Source organism: Budorcas taxicolor, chromosome 25 (genome assembly GCF_023091745.1).
Source record: "Budorcas taxicolor isolate Tak-1 chromosome 25, Takin1.1, whole genome shotgun sequence".
Lineage (NCBI taxonomy): Eukaryota > Metazoa > Chordata > Mammalia > Artiodactyla > Bovidae > Budorcas > Budorcas taxicolor.
Genome location: NC_068934.1, coordinates 42,139,977 through 42,164,127, shown reverse-complemented (window position 1 = coordinate 42,164,127; position 24,151 = coordinate 42,139,977). Strand labels below are relative to the sequence as shown.

General features: G+C 39.3%; 1 protein-coding gene across 1 annotated transcript in view; it reads right to left on the bottom strand.

Annotated features, from left to right (window-relative positions):
* LOC128068888 (solute carrier family 22 member 10-like) overlaps positions 1-24,151 on the bottom strand; it is a 38,258-nt gene that overhangs the window by 1,278 nt on the left and 12,829 nt on the right. The window contains exons 3-9 of the mRNA XM_052662152.1: positions 22,676-22,830; positions 22,409-22,577; positions 6,448-6,571; positions 5,844-5,959; positions 2,666-2,880; positions 942-1,050; positions 288-491 (exon numbers count right to left, since the gene is read on the bottom strand). Of these exons, the coding sequence (XP_052518112.1) occupies positions 288-491; positions 942-1,050; positions 2,666-2,880; positions 5,844-5,959; positions 6,448-6,571; positions 22,409-22,577; positions 22,676-22,830 (1,092 nt within the window). The remainder of the gene's footprint in view (positions 1-287; positions 492-941; positions 1,051-2,665; positions 2,881-5,843; positions 5,960-6,447; positions 6,572-22,408; positions 22,578-22,675; positions 22,831-24,151) is intronic.

Sequence of the window (24,151 nt, the reverse complement as noted above, 5' to 3'; positions counted from 1 at the left end):
CATGAGGACAGGTAGGATGCAAAATCATAACAGAGCTAATTACCATCAGTTCAGCACTAAAACTACCAATGAGAACAGGGCAGAGGGGATCTCTGCAGTCTAGACTAGAATTCACAATGGATGGAAATGACCTTGCCTCTCATGAAGATAATGGCCCAAGATGGGAGTATCCCAGGCAAGGCTCAGCCTCCCCAGTGATCTGAGGGACTCATGAGGTGTGTTGCCTTTCTCACCCACAGATCCAAAGCACACAGTCCCTCCCAGGGGGTGGTAGAAGGTTTACTCACTTATTTTCCACATCCTGGATAGTGTCAGGAATGGGCAGATTTTTGGTTTCAGGTGGGAGAAGAATGAGAAGACCAGCAACAATCGGAAAGACTCCATAGATGATCCAGGGCAGGATGGGTAGATACACTACTAGGGTCATCAAGAGGGGAGCCAGGGTTGCCCCACACCTACTAGCTAGCATATCTAATCCTGCAAAGTTTGCCCTGAAGGAGTAAATGACATGATGTGGTAATTCAGTAAATATCTGCCCATAAAATTCGTGAGATATTCTGCAATGAAACACAATTACTATATTCATGAGCTTGATGATAAACCCTTGTTATTGAGATTTGCTCCCTGGTTTTCTAGCTGTCTTTGTCAAAGTGTATTGATACATTTTCATTATTTTATATGGAATGTTACACATTGGACCTATAGTAATAAGAGATTCAAAAGATTAATGAGAAGATACATTGAATTACTGCTCAGAACAATACACAGAACAAAGTTGGGTTTTTCAATTAACTTTAGCTATAGTTGCTATTGATATATGATCATTATTACAAATGATTTTTTATAACTTAAAGACCTTATTGTGTTCACTCCTGAAATAAGCATCAGTTAGAGGGGAAAGTCATACTTTGGATCCTGGCAGAGCATCCATAAACTCTTACCTGAGGAGAGTGGGGATGAGTTCAGTAGAGTGGACAGAAAGAGCAGATGCAGAGGCAGCAACACAGCCAATTCCCACACTTGCCAAAGCCACACGCAGGGTCTGCATTTCTGGAGGCAGGAAGACCAGCAACACTAAGAAATCTGGGCTGGATGAAGTGGCACCCACCAAATTTACTCAGGAAAAAAAGAAAACTATGGTTCATTGATAGGTTTGAAATAGACCATAGAATATACATATATATATATGTTGATAAACTGAGAAATGTAAAATCAACAATATATGTGGTAAAATTACATAAAACTATCTGGAATAGTTGCAACAAATCCATCTGCATATCTGAGATTTGCAAGAAAAGAAAAAAGGAAACAGTGTGGCAGAAATTTGCTTTCACTAATTTTGTCCAGTATTTGCAATATCCTTATTGCTGAAGTTAAGACCATGATATGGACAATTACTGAGTCTAATGTTCAGCTCCAGTCATGAGACGTTTACAATTCAAGTGCAGGTTTTAAAGTGACCAGTCATCCTGGGAATTTGAAGGGTTTGATAATGTGAGATTTTCATTGATAAAATCAGAAAAGTCCCAGGTAAATCCAAATGAGTCAATCAACCTATTGTAGATACAGCGTTGCCATAGGGTAAGTATGACACCAGAGAGTAACAGGACAGTACTGCTCTATTAGTGGACAGGCTGTGGAGAAGCTAGGTCTACATCAATGTTAGACATGAAGAACCTAACATCAAAGCCTATAGTTGGGGAAAATTGTCAGAACTAGGGAACAATTGAGAAAAATTTAGGGGAATCAGTTTTCTGCACAGTATAAAAAGAAATGTAATTATAACTGGATAATATTGGAAAGACCTCCATAGTAAAGCAGTATTATTAATGCATTATTGATGATATTCTGAGGAGCAATAAAAATACCTATCTGTAATGCTGTGAGTCACATTCCTGCACTGGAGATGCAAATTGCCCACCAAGTTTCTCCTAATTATTACATATCATCCTTCTATTAACTTATAAAGTAATCTGATAGGGAATGGACAAAGATTTTTCTCAGCTTCAATTCTTGTTTCTACTGCACCCTCCTTCCCCACTTGAAAAAGAGGTTTTTTTTTTCATTTCCTGGGAGACTTTCTTAAGCAAGAACTATAGTCATAGTGACTTGAGCTCACAGTCATATGTAGATACATAGAAATGGGGAAGTAGACCAGTCATCAAAGCTGGTAATGAAGAGCCCAAATAGAGGGAGTGGCCATAGTATGCTCTCACATGGGATATAATTGCAAAGTCTCATCCCTCTCTACTTGTTATTTAATGTGTGAATGGGAAAACCACAAGTGAATGATTGCTGTCCTAGAGAGACTACCTGGAATAAATGGGACCATTTTCCAGACGTTTCCACTATGTGATGAAAGATAAATATATGTTTGCACTGCCCCTTACTAACCTTTAGCTCTTTTCCCAAAAACTGGTGGATTCATGTTGATGTATGGCAAAACCAATACAATATTATAAAGTAATTAGCCTCCAATTAAAATAAATAAATTTAAATTTTAAAAAACTTATTAGCAGAAGTTCTCATCAGTTTGGTTTGGGGGAATACTTAACCTTTCATTAGGACCTCTTTTTACTCCTGGCTTCAGACAAGTATGACCAAACAAACCTTGAAGAATGAGAAAAAGACCCTTCATTTCCCCCAAAGTCCAGTCTTCTCTCACCTTGGGGCACAAATGTGTTGACCAAAATGGAAATTCCCACCAGGAACATGAGAAACATCTGGGTTGGTCGACGGCCCATGTGATTCAGTGGTAAAACTGCAAGACTTCGGACTGAGACAGTGAGAGCTCCAAAGATTACCTGGAACAGGAAAATATTGCTCCCAAAGTGCTGTAGATTCATAAAGATGCCAAAATAGGGTATTGTGATTGCAAATCTGTAGTGGAAAAAAAAAAAGAAGAAAAAAGACATAAACCATAAGACTTAGAGCAAAGGTACTATAATTGATAATTATATTCACCCAGGCAGCCAATGATCAAAGTTAAACAATAAAGGCCCTATCTGACTTGTGTAATTCTTCATTTTAAAGTGAAAAATCACCATAAAAATTCCATGGCTGTATATGAAAATGACACTTTTTCTGACAATCTTTTGTCTGATTTATTAAACACAAATATGACAGTAAGAGGAAACATAACGTGACTCAGTCTCCAAACAAGATGGTATATAATATTTGACAACAGAAGCATTAACAGTGAAACTTAGAAATTAGGGAAATAATTTCTTTTTGAGGGTTGTTTATATGCTGTGAGTCCTCCCCCTCTTCGCCCAATCCCAATACTGCAAGGAATTTCCATTTTCTCAATTAGTGGTTGAAGCTAGAAAATACTGTCTGCGTCCCCTTGACTTGACAGCATAGTGCCCTGGGGATTAACACAGTTCTAGGAGATGTAAAGTTCATTCCTGATTTTTTAAGGCTAAGAAACAGTGTAAGAATACAGGAAAGCAAACATACACCAACAGTAACTTCAGAGATGGAATCAAAGGATCTCACTTCAGATTTTACCCAGAAAACATTTAAAGGAAAGAAGCCCACTTTACTGACCTACTATACCTAGAGGGAGTTAGACTTCGTATAACTAGACTTAGACACTAAAATAGAGGAAACATCACAGATCACAGTATTCCAAGAAAGGTGTCTGATGACTGTCATCTTTACTTTTTCCTTCCACTCTGATTGTCTAGGGTTCAGAAACACAAGTCTATGTCCTAGTGAATATGGAAAAGTTGAAAATGCATGTGCTGTGAACTTAGTCATTCAGTCATGTCAGATTCTGTGCAACCCAATGGACTGTAGCCCACAAGGCTCCTCTGTCCTGGGGATTCTCCAGGCAAGAACACTGGAGAGGGTTGCCATGCCCTCCTCCAGGGGATCTTCCCAACCCAGGTCTCCCACACTGCAGGTGGATTCCTTACTGTCTGAGTCACCAGGGAAGCCCCTCCAAAAAATGAGGCACTAATTTCCATGTGAGTATTATTAAGTGTGTTTTCCTCATCTTCTTTCTCCCAATCAGTGCCTCCCCCTCATTCTTCATTATGAAAAAGCATAATAAAGTTAAATGCAGGAACAATCTACTAGGATATGCCTGGGAAGAGACCAGTTACGAAATGCAATAGTCACTTACTTAAGCTTGTCAGTGGGTCTATGTTGTCCTGTATGCTTCTTGTGCATGAGCATTCAGTGTTCACAAATTAAGAATTATATTTACTTCTGTGTCTCTTTTGCTTTGGACTCTGTGGGAGAGGGGGAGGGTGGGATGATTTGGGAGAATGGAATTGAAACATGTATAATATCATATATGAAATGAATCACCAGTCCAGGTTCTATGCATGATACTGGATGCTTGGGGCTGGTGCACTGAGATGACCCAGAGGTATGGTACAGGGAGGGAAGAGGGAAGGGGGTTCAGAATGGGGAACACGTGTATGCCTGTGGTGGATTCATGTTGATATATGGCAAAACCAATACAATATTGTAAAGTAATTAACCTCCAATTAAAATAAATAAATTTATATTTTTAAAAAAAATTATATTTAAAATTTCTCCTTCTGACCCTACCAAAGTAAGTACTTATATCCCTTCAAGAGACAATGACCAAGATTTCCTTACAGAAACCCTTGTGCTAACACACAAATAAAATGTATCCAAATTGGAAACCAGTAAAAGTCCACCAACATTGACGTACATAAAGAAATTGTAGTGTATTCATCTAATGAAAACTGAAGCACTAGGGAGGAGAACCACCTAATGTTACACGCAGCAGAATGGGTGAATCTTCAGGAATGAGTGTGAGAAAAGGGGGCCTGTCACAGAATCCTCTTATCATTTACATTAGGTGAAGGTCAAGATCAGGCAAGACTCTTCTGCAGTGAAAAAGATCAGAGCAGCTGGACAGGCGAGGGCAGTGAGGAGAGAACAAGAATGAGGCAGTGGTGGAGGTAGTGGTGTTTATTATTGTACAGGATATGTGAGGGAAATCCTGGGGTATTAGGATTTTGGGGTTTTGATCTGGAAGTTGCTACATTTTTACATGTTGAAATATTCATTGATCTGTAAATATTTATAATATCTTCATGTATCAACTGGCAAAAATGGCTTCAATTAATTACTAAAGAAAAAATAAACCCCCAAATCCACACTGTGACAGAAATTTTTAACATAAACCTTCACTGAAGAGATTGGCAGAGTGATATAACCAACTCTACTTCGTATACTAATTTCTGTGGCAGTATTATTTGGTGTGTTTCCCTCATCTTTTATCTTCAAATCAGTGCCTCCCTGTCACAACACTATTGTAATTAATGAAATAGTTTCATGTCTGTACTCTTTTAATGTTGCTATATAAAGCTATGTTTTATCCAGTATGGATGTTTTGTCCTGTTTTGTCCTGTATGGATGTGAGAGATGGATCATAAAGAAGACTGAGTGCCAAAGAATTGATACTTTCAAACTGTGGTGCTGGAGAAGATTTTTGAGAGTTCCTTGGACAGCAAGGAGATCAAATCAGTCAATAATAAAGGAAATCAATCCCAAATATTCATTGGAAGGACTACTGCTGAAGCTGAAGCTCCAATATTTTGGCCAGCTGATGTGAAGAGCCAGCTTGTTTGAAAAGACTCCAATGTTGGAAAAGATTGAAAGCAAAAGGACAAGGGGGCTGCTAAGGATGAGATGGTTAGATAACATCACTGACTCAGTGGACTTGAGTTTAAGCAAACTCCAGGAGATAGTGGAGGACAGAGGAACCTGGCATGCTATAGTCCCTGGGGTCACAAAGAGTTGGACATGACTTAGCAACTGAACAATAGCAACAACCACATGCATTCTGTAAACCCCACCTCACAAAGGAGAGAAGACAGATCCTTTTACGCAGATTGGGTGTGCGGAACAAGTCAAATACAGTAGATTTGGTCTGTGCTGCTTCCAGCTCCTCCTGCATGGTCGCTTTCAAGCCCTTCAACAACAACAAACACATATCACTTGCTGACATAGTGCCAGGTATTGTAATGAACACTGGCACCCAATAGGATAGGAGAGATACATTCCCTTTCTTTGTAGTACAACAGATTACACATGCAGTCACTTGTGTGAACATGATATGAAGGAGGATGTAGGGAGTTAAGGGAGACTCCAGGAAATTACACAGCAACAATGATTTTTTTTTTTTTTAATGAGGCCATGGTGGAGGGAAGTGAGCAGGGCATCCAGGAGAGCACACAGGCTGCAGGTTCAAATCAGGAGATGAACTAAAGGAAGAAGTCCTTGTATAGTGTTCAAAGCTCCTTTTATAAGAAATGGGCATGAAAGACCAGGAAACTGAGCTTGCATTCTCAACCAGATGGCCTTGTTAGAAAAGCAGTTTGTCTATCTCAATAAGGAGGAGGCAGGTATTAGTTCATGACTTCCCTCCCACCCAATAACCACCTTCTCTTTCCGGCTTACCTCCATACTCAAGATTTCTTCAGCATTCTTTATTCCATTTCTGTGTGCAACTTTTTTAAGTTCCTTTAAGCCCTCATCTGGTTTATTGGTGACAATCAGCCACCGTGAAGATTCCACCAGCCACCTGATGAAAGAAGAGCAGACAGATATAGTCAACCCTTCTTTGCTATATGATTATTGACATGTTTTATGTCTTCTGCCTACTATCCACTACATCAACTAGACATTCATGTTGTGTTAAACTAATTCTAGGAAAATATGAGAGTGATAATTTCATGCTGGGATGACAGACTTGGAGACAAATTGCCTTTATGCTTATTCAGCAGGAGTTTTTCCTAGAAGTTTATGAAGGTTAAACTGGAGAGTGCCTCACATACATAATTCCCTCTCAAAGCGGGACATGAGATCCAGCAATTTTGTGCACATAATATATATTCTTTTCAAAAAGTACCCTAGGCTTCCCTGGTATCTCAGTGGTAAACAATCCACCTGCCAACGCAGGAGACCTAGGTTTAATCCCTGTTCTGGGAAGATCCTATATGCCGGGGAGCAACTAAGCCCACGCACCAAAACTATTGAGCCTGTGCTCTAGACCCCAGAAACCACAGCTACTGAGCCCATGTGCCGCAACTGCTGAAGTCTGTGTGCTCCAGGTCTCCCGCTCCGCAACAAGAGAAACCACCCCAGTGAGAACCCATGCCCTGCAATGAAGAGTAGCCACTGCTGGGTGCAACTAGAGAAAAGCCCATATAGCAACGAAGACCCAGCATAGCAAAAATAAACAAATAAATTAAAAAAAAATTTTTTTAAAGAAGCCCCAGTTATGTATGGTAGAGGTCAACAAATATTTTAAACACATGTACACCCATGGCTGATTCATGTGAATGTACGGCAAAAACCATGACAATATTGTAAAGTAATTAGCCTCCAATTAAAATAAATAAATAAAATAACTACCCCCAAAAAAAATAAATAAATACTCCTGCCACTACCAACAATGTTGATATCTAACTACACATGTGAGTCACGTATTACATGTGCCTCAATTTCCTCATCAGTAAAATGGGAACAGGAGGCCTAGCTTCCTTTTATGGTTTTCAAGAGGATAGAATGACTGAGCACGTGATTCGGACATGGATTACACTGTCCCCTCTCTCTGAACTCATCTCACTGTTAAATCTATAGTCATTTTTCTGTGATCTGTTAAATCTGATTCTTCCTAGAATGGTTTTAAGTGTAGGAATGAATTTATCCATTTAAAAACTGTTTGTTGGGGTTTTCCAAGATGTTAGGGGAGTGGGTGGACATGGAGTGCATCTCTCTCCACGGATGCATCAGGAATACCTCTGCAGATGCAAAAGTTCTCACAGAACACTGGCTGAACACTACTAGCAGGAGACCTCAGTCACCAGAAAGGACCATATGGAGCCACACATAACTGGCTAAGATGAAAGAAAGAAGGGAGAAGAAGGAGGAGAGCAAGCAGGACCAGGCCTACACCACAGGGTGGGGTAGCTGAAGGAAAGGAGAGATTCCCACATCCAGGGAAATCAGTTGGGACAGAAGGGAAGAATTTGAGGCTGTCAGAAAAGGATGAACCAGCTGATCTGTCTGGATAGAGTGACAACCATACAGACAATCTGTGCCACAGTCCTACATACCCTAGACTGGAAGCCACATCCACAGGTATGCAGGGGGTCTGGGAGCTGGAGCCTGGGGATTGGAGAGCAAACTGTTGTTTGACTGCTGTTGGCTGGGGGAGATGTCTTAAGGGAATAGGAGGAGAAAATCCACAACAGGGAATGCCTTTGGAGGAAAATTGGACAGCCATGGAAGCAGGGCGCTACTGCTGAGTCACATGTAGGGAGTAGAGTCACCACTGTAGCTTCTCTCTCCCCACACACCAGCCTGGGCTACCTAGAAATAGAGAAGAACCAGCCATGGCTGCCCCTTGCCTGCCTGCCTCTGGAGGTTAGGAAAAGCAACCAATAGAGCCTTATCTCTTGCATCCATGGCCACCGGCTAACCTGTATGCCTGGCACCACCAGCCTTCCTCAACTCAAGCAGCCATGCTACCTCTATGCCTGGTCCCCATTGCAGCAGACCCAAGTCCTCCAGGGCAGCCTTAGGAGCAGACTCCTGTGAGTGGCCCACATGCAAGTTCAGTTCAGTTCGGTCGCTCAGTCATGTCCGACTCTTTGCAACCCCATGAATTGCAGCACGCCAGGCCTCCCTGTCCATCACCAACTCCCGGAGTCCACTCAAACTCACGTCCATCGAGTCCGTGATGCCATCCAGCCATCTCATCCTCTGTCGTCCCCTTCTCCTCCTGCCCACAATCCCTCCCAGCATCAGAGTCTTCTCTAATGAGTCAACTCTTCACATGAGGTGGCCAAAGTACTGGAACTTCAGCTTTAGCATCATTCCTTCCAAAGAAATCCCAGGACTGATCTCCTTCAGAATGGACTGGTTGGATCTCCTTGCAGTCCAAGGGACTCTCAAGAGTCTTCTCCAACACCACACTTCAAAAGCATCAATTTTTGGCACTCAGCCTTCTTCACAGTCCAACTCTCACATCCATACATGACCACAGGAAAAACCGTAGCCTTGACTAGATGGACCTTTCTTGGCAAAGTAATGTCTCTGCTTTTCATTATGCTATCTAGGTTGGTCATAACTTTTCTTTCAAGGAGTAAGCGTCTTTTAATTTCAAGCCTGCAATCACCATCTGCAGTGATTTTGGAGCCCAAAAAAATAAAGTCTGACACTGTTTCCACTGTTTCCCCGTCTATTTCCCATGAAGTGATGGGACCGGATGCCATGATCTTCGTTTTCTGAATGTTGAGCTTTAAGCCATCTTTTTCACTCTCCTCTTTCACTTTCATCAAGAGGCTTTTTAGCTCCTCTTCACTTTCTGCCATAAGGGTGGTGTCATCTGCATATCTGAGGTTATTCTCCAAGCCAGGCTTCAGCAATATGTGAACCGTGAACTTCCTGATGTTCAAGCTGCTTTTATAAAAGGCAGAGGAACCAGAGATCAAATTGCCAACATCTGCTGAAGCATCAAAAAAGCAAGAGAGTTCCAGAAAAACATCTATTTCTGCTTTATTGACTATGTCAAAGCCTTTGACTGTGTGGATCACAATAAACTGTGGAAAATTCTGAGAGAAATGGGAATACTAGACCACCTGACCTGCCTCTTGAGAAATCTGTATGCAGGTCAGGAAGCAGCAGTTAGAACAGGACATGGAACAACAGACTGGTTCCAAACAGGAAAAGGAGTACGTCAAGGCTGTATATTGTCACCCTGCTTATTTAACTTATATGCGGAGTATATCATGAAAAACGCTGGGCTGGAAGAAGCACAAGCTGGAATGAAGATTGCCGGGGGAAATATCAATAACCTCAGATATGCAGATGGCCCACATGCAAAGTTGGCGATAAAACCACAAGTGAGCAACAAGGGCAGGGCAATTAAGTAAGAGGATCAAAAACCTTTTCATCAGCTGTTCAAGCTGCAGATTAAATACTTAACATCAACTAAAGACTCTGCATCTATGGAATATATGAGGGTATAAGGAGTGCTCCCACAAAAGAAAATACTCTAGCTCTGGCAGCTGTGGATATTGATAGCAAGCACACATGGGAGGAGGGCCAAATTAGAGTCTCAGCTGTCCACACAGGGTCCACAGCAGGTCTAGAGGTTAGCCCTCCCCAGCATTTGGAGGTCTCTTGGGAAAGCAGTGGAGGGAAATAGTTCATGGTGGGGCAAAGGACACCAATGACTGAGACTCTAGGAAAACATTTACTATTGTTTTTGTGTTTTGATTTGTACCATTATCACTGGGTCGGGAAGATCTCCTGGAGATGAAAATGACAACCCACTCCAGTATTCTTGCCTAGAAAATCCCATGGACAGAGAAGCCTGGTAGGCTACAGTCCATGGCGTCACAAAGAGTCAGACATGACTGAGTGACTTCACTTTCACTTTGGCTATTTTTTTTAATTTAAATTTCTTTTTTTTCTTTTTGGATAGCATTTATTTATTTTTAAATATAAATTTATTTATTTTAATTGGAGGCTAATTACTTTACAATATTGTATTGGTTTTGCCATACATCAACATGAATCCGCCATGGGTGTACATGTGTTCCCAATCCTGAACCCCCTCCCACCTCCCTTCCCATACCATCCCTCTGGGTCATCCCAGTGCACCAGCCCCAAGCATCCTGTATCCTGCAACGAACCTGGACTGGCGATTCATTTCTTATATGATATTATACATGTTTCAATGCCATTCTCCCAAATCATCCCACCCTCTCCCTCTCCCACAGAGTCCAAAAGACTGTTCTATACATCTGTGTCTCTTTTGCTGTCTTGCACACAGGGTTATCGTTACCATCTTTCTAAATCCCATATATATGCATTGCTGCTGCTGCTGCTGCTTCAGTCGTGTCTGACTCTGTGACCCCAGAGACAGCAGCCCACCAGGCTCCCCCATCCCTGGGATTCTCCAGGCAAGAACACTGGAGTGGGTTGCCATTTCCCTCTCCAGTGCATGAAAGTGAAAAGTGAAAGTGAAGTTGCTCAGTCACGTCCGATTCCTAGCGACCCCATGGACTGCAGCCTGCCAGGCTCCTCTGGCCATGGGGTTTTCCAGACAAGAGTACTGGAGTGGGGTGCCATTGCCTACTGTATTGGTGTTTTTCTTTCTGGCTTACTTCACTCTGTATAATCGGCTTCAGTTTCATCCACCTCATTAGAACTGATTCAAATGTTTTCTTTTTAATGGCTGAGTAATACTCCATTGTGTACGTGTACCACTGCTTTCTTATCCATTCATCTGCTGATGAACATCTAGGTTGCTTCCATGTCCTGGCTATTATAAGCAGTGCTGTGATGAACATTGGGGTACACGTGTCTCTTTCAATTCTGGTTTCCTTGGTGTGTATGCCCAGCAGTGGGATTGCTGGGTCATAAGGCAGTTCTATTTACAGTTTTTTAAAGAATCTCCACACTGTTCTCCATAGTGGTTGTACAAGTTTGCATTCCCACCAACAGTGTAAGAGGGTTCCCTTTTCTCCACACCCTCTCCAGCATTTATTGCTTGTAGACTTTCAGATCACAGCCATTCTGACTGGTGTGAAATGGTACCTCATTGTGGTTTTGATTTGCATTTCTCTGATAATGAATGATGTTGAGCATCTTTTCATGTGTTTGTTAGCCATCTGTATGTCTTCTTTGGAGAAATGTCTATTTAGTTCTTTGGCCCGTTTTTTGATTGGGTCGTTTATTTTTCTGGAATTGAGCTGCAGGAGTTGCTTGTATATTTTTGAGATTAGTTGTTTGTCAGTTGCTTCATTTGCTATTATTTTCTCCCACTCTGAAGGCTGTCTTTTCACCTTGCTTATAGTTTCCTTTGTTGTGCAGAAGCTTTTAGTTTTAATTAGATCCCATTTGTTTATTTTTGCTTTTATTTCCAGTATTCTGGGAGGTGGGTCATAGAGGATCCTGCTGTGATTTATGTCGGAGAGTGTTTTGCCTATGTTCTCCTCTAGGAGTTTTATAGTTTCTGGTCTTTGGCTATTTTTGAAATTTCTTTATTCTCTCCTGTTGTGGTTGCTGTTTTTATTATTATTATTTCTATTTAGTTTTGTCAGATTCTTTTTTAACCATACTTTTAATTTTCTAAATCTATCACTACTTTTACTGTTCTGTTTTTTGGGGGGGGTTGGTTCTTTTTGTTTGTGGGAATTTCTTTTATTTAATATATATATGTATATCTTTTATATACTTCTATATTAACTTTGCTTTTCTGTTGGGGTTTTTTTTTATCATTTTTCTGTTTGTTTTGTTTTCTTTGCTTTATTCCTCAGTTGGCACTCTGCTTTGGTTTTATTTTCTGTTTTGTATTTTTGTTAGTTTTGTTTTTAATTGGTTGATTTCATTTTGGGTTTCCTTTGTTTGGTTGCTGTCTTTTACTCTGCTCTCTTGGTTTTGTTTTGGTTTCTTGTGTATGTGTGAGTGTGTATGCGTGCATGTACACACACACACACATGCATGCACATGCTTATATTTGCTTTGCTCTTGTTTCTGTTTTTTAGTTTCTTTAACATTTGTCTGGGTTTCTTTTTTCTTTCTTATCCCTTTTATTACCATGATGAATGGCTTGTGGGGTATTGCTTCCCTGACTGGAAGTCTGGCCTGAGCCTCTAGGGTGGAAGCACTGAGTCCAGGACACTGAACAGAAGATTCCTGGCCCCAGGGACTACTAATCAGTGAGAGCTCCCATAAAGGCCTCCATCCAAATCCAAGACCTAGTTCCACCCAACTGCCTGTAGCACCTAGCGCTGCATGCCTCATGCCAAACAATAAGCAAGATAGGAACACAAACCAAATCATCAGCAGACAAGTTACCTAAAGTCATACTAAGCCCACAGACACCCCAAAACACACCACTTTACACAACCCTCCCATCAGAAGGAAAAGATTCATCTCCACCCATCAGAATGCAGACAATTGTCCCTCTCTACACAAGCCACTAGACCAACCTCACCCTCTTGGGGGAAAGACCCAAAGCAAGAATTATAACCCTGCAGCCTGGGGAAAGGAAAACTTAAACACAGAAAGTTAGACAAAATTTAAAAAGAGAGAGAGAGAGAGAGAGAGAGAGAAATATTGTGCAGATGAAGGAGAAGGTAAAAACCCACAAGACCAAACAAACAAACAGGAAATAGAAAATCTACAAGAAAAATAATTCAGAGTAAGCCTAAGGATACTGGAGTGGGTAGCCTGTCCCTTCTCCAGGGGAACTTCCCAACCCAGGAACTGAACCAGGGTCTCCTGCATTGCAGGCAGATTCTTTACCAGTTGAGCTACCAGGGAAGCACAATGATAGTAAAGATGATACAAAATCTCAGGAATGGAATGGAGCAAATGCAAGAAACACTTAGTAAGGACCTATAAGAAATAAAGAATTTTAAAAAAAACAGTGATGAACAACACAAAAACTGAATTAAAAATACTCTAGAAGGAATCAACAGCAGAATAACTGAATCAGAAGAATGAATAAGTGAGCTGGAAGGTAGATTGCTGGAAATAACTGAAGCTGACTAGAATAAAAAGAAGAGTTAAAATAATTGAGGACAGTCTCAGACACATCTGAGACAATATTAAATGCACACATTCAAATTATAGGGATCCCAGGGAAAAAAAAAGAGAGAGAGAGAGAGAGAAAGGGGTAAGAAAATATTTGAAGAGATTATAGTTGAGAACTACCCTAACAGGAGAAAGGAAATAGCCAATCAAGTCCGAGAAGCACAGAGAGTTTGATACAGGATAAACTCAGTGGAGAAACATGACAGACACATATTAATCAAATTTTTTTAAAAATTAAACACAAAGAAAAATATTAAAAGAAGCAAGGGTAAAGCAACAAATACTATACAAAGGAATCCCCATAAGGTTAAATCTGATCTTTCTGCAGAAACCTTGCAGGCCAGAAGGCAGTGGCAGAATATAATTAAAGTAATGAAAGGAAGAAAACTACAACCAAAAAAACTCTACCCAGCAAGGATCTCATTCAAATTCAATGGAGAAATAAAAAATTTTACAGAGAAGAGAAAGTTAAGAGAATTCAGCACCATCAAACCAGCTTAACAACATTTGATAAAGGAAATCCTCTAGGCAGGAAATATAAGAGAAAGAAAAGACCTACAAAAACATACCCAAAACAATTAAGAAAATGGTAATAAGAACAGAAATATTAATAATTACCTTAAATGTACATAGATTAAAAGCTCCAACCAAAAAATACAGATTGACTGAGTGAATAAGACCCATATATAAGCTGTCTACAAGAGACCCACTTTAGACCTAGGGACATGTATAGACTGAAAGTGAGGGGATGGAAAAAGATACTGCAAACAAAAATCACAGGGAAGCTGGAGTAGCAATACTCATATCAGACAAAATAGACTTTAGAATAAGGAGTGTTATAAGAGGCAAGGAAGGACAGTACATAATGACCAAGGGATCAATCCAAGAAGATATAAGAATTGTAAATATTTATGCACCCAACAAAGGAGCACCTCAATATATAAAGTAAATGCTAACAGCCATAAAAGGGGAAATCAACAGTAACACAATAACAGTGGGGATTTTAACACCCTACTTACACCAATGAACAAATTATACAGCAAGAAAATTTATAAGGAAATGCAAGCCTTAGGTGACACATGAGAACAGATGGGCTTAATTGATATTTACATGGCATTCCATCCCAAATCAGCAGAATACACTTTCTTCTCAACTGCACATGACTCTCAAGGATAGATCAGATCTTGGGTCACAAAATAAACCTCCATAAATTTAAGAATATTGAAATCATATTGAGCATCTTTTCTGACCACAATGCTGAGATTAGATATCAATTACAGGGGAAAACTGTAAAAAACACAAACACGTGGAGACTAAGCAATACACTTCTAACCAATGAAAAGATTACTAAGGGAACCAAAAAGAAAATAAAAAATACCCATAAACAGATGACAACAGAAACACAGTGACCCAAAACCATGATTGGGTGATTTTGTTCAGTTGCTCAGTCATGTCTGACTCTCTGTGACCCCATGGACTTTAGCTTGCCAGGCTTCCCTGTCCTTCACTGTCTCCTGGAGCTTGCTCAGACTCATGTCCATTGAGTCAGTGATGCCATCCAACCATCTCATCCTCTGTCCTCTGCTTTCAGCATCAGGGCCTTTTCTAATGAGTCAGCTCTTTGCATCAGGTTGCCAAAGTATTAGAGCTTCAGCTTCAGCATCAGTCCTTCCAATGAATATTCAGGACTGATTTCCTTTAGGATTGACTGATTTGATCTCCTTGCAGTCCAAGTGACTCTCAAGAGTCTTCTCCAACACCATAATTTAAAGGTATCAATTCTTTGGTGCTCAGCTTTTTATGGTCCAACACTCACATCCATATGTGACTGCTGGAAAAACCATAGCTTTGACTAGATGGACCTTTGTTGGCAAAGTGCTGTCTATGCTTTTTAATACACTGTCTAGGTTTGTCATAGCTTTTCTTCCAAGGAACAAGCCTCTTTTAATTTCATGGCTGCAGTCACCATCCACAGTGATTTTGGAGCCCAAGAAAATAAAATCTGTCACTGTTTCCATTTTTCCTCCATCTATTTGCCATGAAGTGATGGGATCAGATGCCATGATCTTAGTTTCTGTATGTTGAGGTTTTATGTTTCTTTGGGAGTGGGCGGTGGGGGGGGCGGGGGGCAGTGTTTAATACTGTTGAGAATTTTGAGGGAGGGTTTCAGATGGAAAAACAAGCACCAGTTCAGAAATGTCAAATTAAGGGCCAAGCCTAGTAATTCTCAAATTATAGTGAGCAGACATTTCATAAGGCAAGCTTGTTAAAAATGCAGATTTCTAGGCTCATCACTCTTAATCTAACTTGTCAGCTATAGTGTAGGACCCAAGAATGTTGAGTTTTAAACCAGCTTTTAACTCTCCTCTTTCAAGAGGTTCTTTAGTTCCTCTTCACTTTTGCCATTAAAGTGGTGTCTTCTGAATATCTAAGGTACTTGATATTTCTCCTGGCAATCTTGATTCTAGCTTGAGCTTCATCCAACCCAGCATTTTGGATGATGTCGTCTGCATATAAGTAAAATAAGCAGGGTGACAATATATAGTTTTAGTATACTCCTCTCACAATTTGGAACCAGTCTGGTCTGGTTCAAACTGTTGCTTCTTGACCTGCAAATAGGTTTCTCAGGAGGTAGGTAAGGTGGTCTGTTATTCCCATTTCTTTAAGAATTTTCCACAGTATGTTGTGATCCACACAGTCAAAGGGTTTAGCCTTTGAAGTCTATGAAGCAGAAGTAGATGCTTCTCTGGAATTCTATTTCTTTTTCTAAGATCCAATGGATGTTGTCAATTTGATCTCTGGTTCCTCTGCCTTTTCTAAATCCAACTTGAACATCTGGAATTTCTTGGTTCACATACTGCTGCAGCCTAACTTGGAGAATTTTGAGCATTACTTTGCTACCATGTGAGATGAGTGCAATTGTGCAGTAGTTTGAACATTCTTTGGCATTGCCTTTCTTTGGGATTGGAATGAAAACTGACCTTTTCCAGTCCTATAGTCACTGTAGAGTTTTCCAAATCTGCTGGCATATTGAGTGCAACATTTTAACAGCATCATTTTTAGGATTTGAAACAGCTCAACTGGAATTCCATCCCCCGCCCCCCCACTAACTTTGTTCATAGTCATGCTTTGTAAGGCCTGCTTGACTATGGACTCCAGGATGTCTGGCTGGACAGTCACTCATTCCAGGATGTGAGCAATCACATCATGGTTATCTGGATCAATAAGATCTTTTTTGTACAGTTCTTCTATGTATTCTTATCATCTCTTTTTAATATCTTCTGCTTCTTTTAGGTCCATACTCTTTCTGTCCTTTTTTGTGCTCATCTTTGCATGCAATGTTCCCCTGGTGTCTCTAATTTTCTTGAAGTGTCTCTAGTTTTTCCCATTCTCTTGTTTTCCTCTATTTATTTGCACTGATCACTTAGAAAGGCTGTCTTACCTCTCCTTGCTATTCTTTGGAACTCTGCATTCAGATGGATATATATTTAATTTTCTCCTTTGCTTTTGCTTATCTTCTTTTCTCAGCTATTTGTAAGGCCTTCTCAGATAACCATTTTGCATTATTGCATTTCTTTTTCTTGGGGATGGTTTTGATCAGTGCCTCCCTACAATGTTATGAACCTCCATCCATAGATCTTCTGAAACTCTGTCTACCAGATCTAATCCCTGTAATCTATTTGTCACTTCCACTGTATAATTGTAAAGGATTTGATTTAGGTCATACCTAAATGGCCTAGGGGTTTTCCCTACTTTCTTCTATTTAAATCTGAATTTTGCAATAAGGAGTTCATGATCTGAGCCACAGTCAGGTCCCAGTCTTGTTTTTGCTGACTGTATAGAGCTTCTCCATCTTTGCCTACAAAGAATATAATCAATCTGATTTTGGTATTAACCATTGTGATGTCCATGTTTAGAGTCATCTCTTGTGTTGGAAGAGGGTGTTCGCTATGACCAGTTCATTCTCTTGGCCAAACTCTGTTAGCCTTTGCCCTGCTTCATTTTGTACTCCAAGGCCAAACTTGCATGTTATTCCAGGTATTTCTTGACTTCCTATTTTTGCGTTCTAGTCCCATATGATGAAAAGGACATCTTTTTTGGTATTAGTTCTAGAAGGTCTTGTAGATCTTCATAGAATTGTTCAACCTCAGCTTCTTCAGCATTAGTAGTTGAGACATAGACTTGGATTACTGTGATATTAAATGGTTTGCTTTGGAAACGAACAGAGATCTTTCTGTAATTTTTTAGATTGCACCCAAGTACTGCATTTTGGACTCTTTTGTTGACTATGAGGGTTACTCCATTTTTTTCTAAGGGATTCTTGCCCACAGTAGTAGATATAATGGTTGTCTGAGTTAAATTCGCCCATTCTGGTCCATTTGGGTTCACTGATTCCTATAATTTTGATGTTCACTCTAGCCATCTCCTGTTTGACCACTTCCAATTTACCTTGATTCATGGACCTAACATTCCAGGTTCCTATGTAATATTGTACTTTATAGCACTGGACTTTACTTTCACCACCAGACACATCCACAACTAGGCATTGTTTCCACTTTGGCTCAACCTCTTTATTCCTTCTGGAGCAATTTCTCCACTCATCTCTAGCAGCATATTGTTCATCTATTGAGTTGGGGAGTTCAACTTTAAATGTCATGTCTTTTTGCCTTTTCATACTGTTCATGGGATTCTCAAGGCAAGAATGCTGAAATACTTTGCCATTCCCTTCTCAGTGGACCACATTTTGTCAGAACTCTCCACCATGACTTGCCCATCTTAGGTGACTCTACATGGCATGACTCATAGTTTCATTGAGTTAGACAAGACTGTGATCCATGTGATCAATTTTGGTTAGTTTCCTGACACTGTGGTTTTCATTCTGTCTGTGCTCTGATGGATGAGGATAAGAGGCTTGTGGAAGCTTCCTGATGGGAGGGACTGGCTGTGGGGAAATCTGGGTCTTGCATTCAAAACCAATAGAATGCAGCAAAAGCAGTTCTGAGAGTAAAGCTTATAGCAGTACAATTCTACCTCAAGAAACAAGAAAAATCTCAAATAAAGAACCTAATCTTACACCTAAAGCAATTAGAAAAAGAAGAATAAAAAGGGGCCAAAGTTAGTAGAAGGAAAGAAATCATAAAAATCAGAGCATAAATAAATGAAGAAAATAGTAGTGATGATCAATAAAACTAAAAGCTGCTTTTTGAGAAAATAAACAAAATGGATAAATCATTATCCAGACTCATCAAGAAAACAGGAAGAAGACTCAAATCAATAAAATTAGAAATGAAAAAGGAGAAGTTACAAGAGATACCACAAATATACAAAGGATCAAAAGAGACTACTATGAGCAACTATATGCCAATAAAATGGACAACCTGGAAGATACGGAAAACTCTTAGAAAAGTACAACTTTCCAAGACTGAACCAGGAAGAAATAGAAAATATGAACAGACCAGTCATAAGCACTGAAATTGAAACTGTGATCAAAAATCTTACAACAAACCAAAGTCCAGAGCCAGATGGTTTCACTGGTGATTTCTATTATATCATGTGTCTAGAGAAGAGCTAACATCTATCCTTCTCAAACACTTTCAAAAAAATTGCAGAGAGAGGAACACTCCCAAACTCATTCTACAAGGCCATCATCACCCAGATACCAAAACCAGAAAAAGACATCACACAAAAAAAGAAAATTACAGGGCAATATCACTGGTGAACATAGATGCAAAAATCCTCAACAGAATACTAGCAAAATGAATCTAACAGCACATTAAAAGGATCATACGATATGATCAAGTGGGGTTTATCCCAGGGATACAAGAATGCTTACATGGAAATCAATCAATGTGATACATCATAGTCACAAATTAAAGGATAAAAGCCATAAGACAATTTCCATAGAAGCAAAAAAGTTTTTGACAAAATTCAACACCCGTTTATGATTAACTCCCCAGAAAGTGAGCATAGAAGGAACCTCCCTCAACATAAAAAGGGCATATAGGAGAAATACACAGCACACATTATTTTCAATGGTGAAAAATTGAAAGCCTTTCCTCTAAGACCAGGAACAAAATAAGGACGTTCACTCTAGACACTGCTGTTCAACATAGTTTTGGAAGTCCTAGCCACAGCAAAGACATCATGTGAAAAGCCTGGCTAGATGAATCATAAGCTGGAATCAAGATTGCCAGGAGAAATAGCAATAACCTCAGATATGCAGATGACACCACCCTAACGGCAGAAAGTGAAGAGGAACTAAAGAGCCTTTTGATGAAGGTGAAAGAGGAGAATGAAAAAGCTGGCTTAAAGCTCAATATTTAAAAAACATGAATCTCCAGTCTAGGTTCAATGCAGGATAAAGGATGCTTGGGGCTGGTGCACTGGGATGACCCAGAGAGATGGTATGGGGAGGGAGGTGGGAGGGGGGTTCAAGATTGGGAACACGTGTATACCTGTGGCAGATTCATGTTGATGTATGGCAAAACCAATACAGTACTGTAAAGTAAAATAAAGTAAAAAAATAAATAAATAATTTATTCCCATAAAAAAATAAAAAATGAAGATCATAGCATTTGGTCCTATCACCAGGCCCACTCTAAGAGAATAGAAAAAAAATATTGTAAATAGGTCAGAGAGTTAATTAAATTAAAAAAATGTTTTGTTCATTAAAAAAATGTTTGTTAAAATTACTTAAGGAAAGAGAGACTGCTCAACATATAATGTAAAGCACCAAATATACATGCCATTTTCACACTGGAGAAATCACGCTACTATTTCAGCAAACTTCTCTCTGAATATATTTGCTGTCTCTTTATTCAATTTTATCTGCAACATAGAAAATCAGTGAAAATCTACTGTAACCATATTAATTTCAAAGCCAAAAAACTGATGGTATATCTTTTTAAAATATTTGAGACAATATTTGATATTAAGGAAAATAATTTTCAAATAACTCTATTACCTCTAAACTAATAACATGTACGAAGTTCATGGTTATTCCCTATTCTTTCCTCCAGTCAGTTTTCATTCCAATCCTGAAGAAGGGCAATGTCAAAGAATGTTCAAACTACCATACAATTGCACTCACTTCACATGCTAGCAAGGTAATGCTCAAAGTCCTTCAACTTAGGCTTCAGCAGTATGTGAACTGAGAACTTCGAAATGTATTTACAAGTTGGGTTTAGAAAAGGCAGAGGAAGCAGAGATCAAATTGCCAACATCCACTGGATCATAGAGAAAGCAAGGGAGTTCCAGAAAAACATCTATTTCTGCCTCATTTATGCTAAAGTCTTTGACTGTGTGGATCACAGTGAACTATGGAAATTTTTTTAAGAGATGGGAGTACCAGACTACCTTACCTGTCCCTGAACCTGTATGCAGATCAAGAAGCAACAATTAGAATTGGACATGGAACAATGGACTGATTTGAAATTGGGAAAGGAGTATGTCGAGGCTATATATTGTCACTCTGCTTATTTAATTATATGCTGAGTAGATCATGCAAAATGCCAGGCTGGGTGAAGCACAAGTTGAAATCAAGATTGCCAGGAAAGATATCAAAACCTCATATATGCAGATGATACCACACTAAGGGCAGAAAGTGAAGAGGAACTAAAGAGCCTCTTGTTGAGGGTAAAAGAGGAGAGTTAAAAACCTGGCTTGAAACTCAACTTTCAAAAAACTCTTGGTATAGGATTTGTTTAGGCCTCACATGATGCCTGCCTTACTTTAAAGCTATTTACCACAGTTCGGTTAAATAGGGTGGAAGTCCTTTTGCAGTCTGATGTGCATGTCTTATGATCAGGATAGTTTTTCCACCTTACCTAGTTACCTACAAGCTGGTAGGAAATACAGTGAATTTACCCTAAAATGTCCAATCTGTATTGATGTATCTTGTCAGTTTTTTGATGTTGGTTTTCTAAAACAATCTGATCAATAAATCTTATCTAGATCTTTAAAAAATACTAAAATCATGGCATCTTGTCCCGTCACTTCATGACAAATAGAAGGAGAAAAAGTGGAAGCAGTGACAGATTTTATTTTCTTGGGTTCCAAAATCACTGTGGACCTTTGACTGCAACCATGAAATTAAAAGATACTAGCTACTTGAAAGGAAAGCTATGACAAACCTAGACAGCATATTAAAAATCAGAAATGTCACTTTGCTGATAGAGGTCCATATAGTCAAAGTTATAGGTTTTCCAGTAATCACATGCGCATGTGAGAGTTGGACCATGAAGAAGGCTGAGCACCAAAGGAATTGATGCTTTTGAACTGTGGTGCTGGCGAAGACTCTTGACAGTCCCTTGGACAGCAAGATCAAACCAGTCAATCCTAAAGGAAATCAACCCAAAATATTCATTGAAAGGACTGATGCTGAAGCTGAAGCTCCAATACTTTGGCCACCTGATGTGGAGAAATGATTCACTGGAAAAGACTTGGTACTCGGAAAGGCTGAAGGCAAAGGAGAAGGAGGAGGCAGAGGATAAGATGGTTAGATAGCATCACTGACTCAATAGACATGAATTGGAGGAAACCCTGGAAGACAGTGGAAGGCAAAGGAGCCTAGCATGCTACAGTCTTTGAGGTTGCAAACAGTCAGATATGGCTTAGCAAATGAATGACAACAACAAATCTGCTCCTGGAATCTCAAATTGTATAGAATGAACAGATGAGAAATATGGGTTTTATATCCAAACAATAAGAAAGGGCCCAGGGAATAAAGAAGTCAATATATTACAATTCAATATGCATTTTCACCCCAGTTCCCTTAAGTCAGAGTGAGAGAGAAGACTTTTACCTTGAGGAGAGAAAGAAGCCAAAGAAAGGTACAGACACCACCAGCTGTAGGGTGCGCCACTCTCGAAAGACAAAAGCCAGTCCTCCCAGCATCATCTGTCCAATACTAAGGGCACAGGATACCAGTGTTATTACCATGGCTTTTGACTGGGATCTGGTCCACTCTATAACTGAAAGAAACACAATTGAGGTAGTAATGTTAGAAGAAGAAATTTCAAGATCAAATTCAAGGTTTGGAAAATGGAGGAGATCAAAATTGTCAACTTACTGAGCATACTATTATTTGATATAACGACCACAGCAGAACAACCTGACCAGAAGCGTAGGGAGCAGTAAATGAGGAAGGTGGGAGCAAAGGCTGCGCAGGTCCCAGAGATGGCGAGCTGGAGCAAACAGCACCTGAGAATCAACTTCCGCCCAAACCTAAGAAACAGAAGGCAGTTAGAATATGAAAGCAATGATAATTTGGGACAAAACATTAAGAAAGCAAAAGCATACACTGAAATGTAAAGAATGCTTTAACAAATGATTCTTTGTACCTGAACGCTTGAAAAATCAAGAGCTAAATCAGCAATGGAAATCTCCTCAAATAACATTCCTTGTCTACAATGTACACTAGCAATACCAAAACTTCATCCTCCAGTCACCAATGGACTCTGTCACCTAGCGTATAAAGAGAACTACAATGCTGGAAATTGTACCATACTATAAGCACATATTGTACTAACTTATGTATTTAACAAACTAGATAGTCTATCCAGTGTGTAGACCACAAGAAAGCTAAAAGTGTACTTGGGTCTCTAGGATCAAACAGATTAAGGCTAACTTATACAAAAGATTGGTGGGAAATGCAACAAAGTTGTAGGAGGTTTATGTAAGGACCATTCTTTGTTGAATCTGGATTTGTTAGTCTCAAGCAATATGCTTTTCTAGAACAGAATGTAAAGGCACTATAACACAGATAGAGGATATTATATAAATCTCTCAGAGAAAAGAACTATGTAAGATGGAGAATGAACAGGAAAAGATGAAGGACAAAGAAGAAAAAATAAATGTTCTATTTCATTGAGAGTCATGAAAACAGAGTCTTAGTGGAGACATCTAGGACTAAATAGGATATGCAAATCTATATATCTAGTAATAAAACCAGATAAACACATTTGGGATCAGGAATTCCTCTGCAATATTTAAATTATTCAAACAGTTCCTCTAAAAACAGAAAATGTGCAACATAGAAACAAACACATCAAATAATCATATATGTAATCATTATCATAAAGAAAATAATTTAGAAAACACAAAATGACTTGATAGACAAAAATTGTAGCAATCATATCAAACTAATTTCAACTGATAGAAATTACCAGAATGGATTTCTTTGAAAACTTAATTTTTTGCTTTTCCTACATCGCAGGCATATTCTTTATCATCTGAGCCACCAGGGAAGCCCATCCTTCCCACAATAGTACTTAAATTATGAGAACCAATACAACATTGTACAGTAATTAGCTTCCAATTAAAATACATAAATTTAAATTTTAAAAAACTAAATTGATAAAAAAGATCAACATAAACAGCAATAATAATAAGCTGGAATATTGATACTAACATCAAATAAATTTCAAAGCAAAATACATTTCCAGAAATAATAATGCTAAAGATGTCAAATGTATCTCTTTAAAAAAAAAAGTTTTCTTTGATATGGACCATCTTTTAAAGTCTTTTATTGAATTTGTTAAAATAT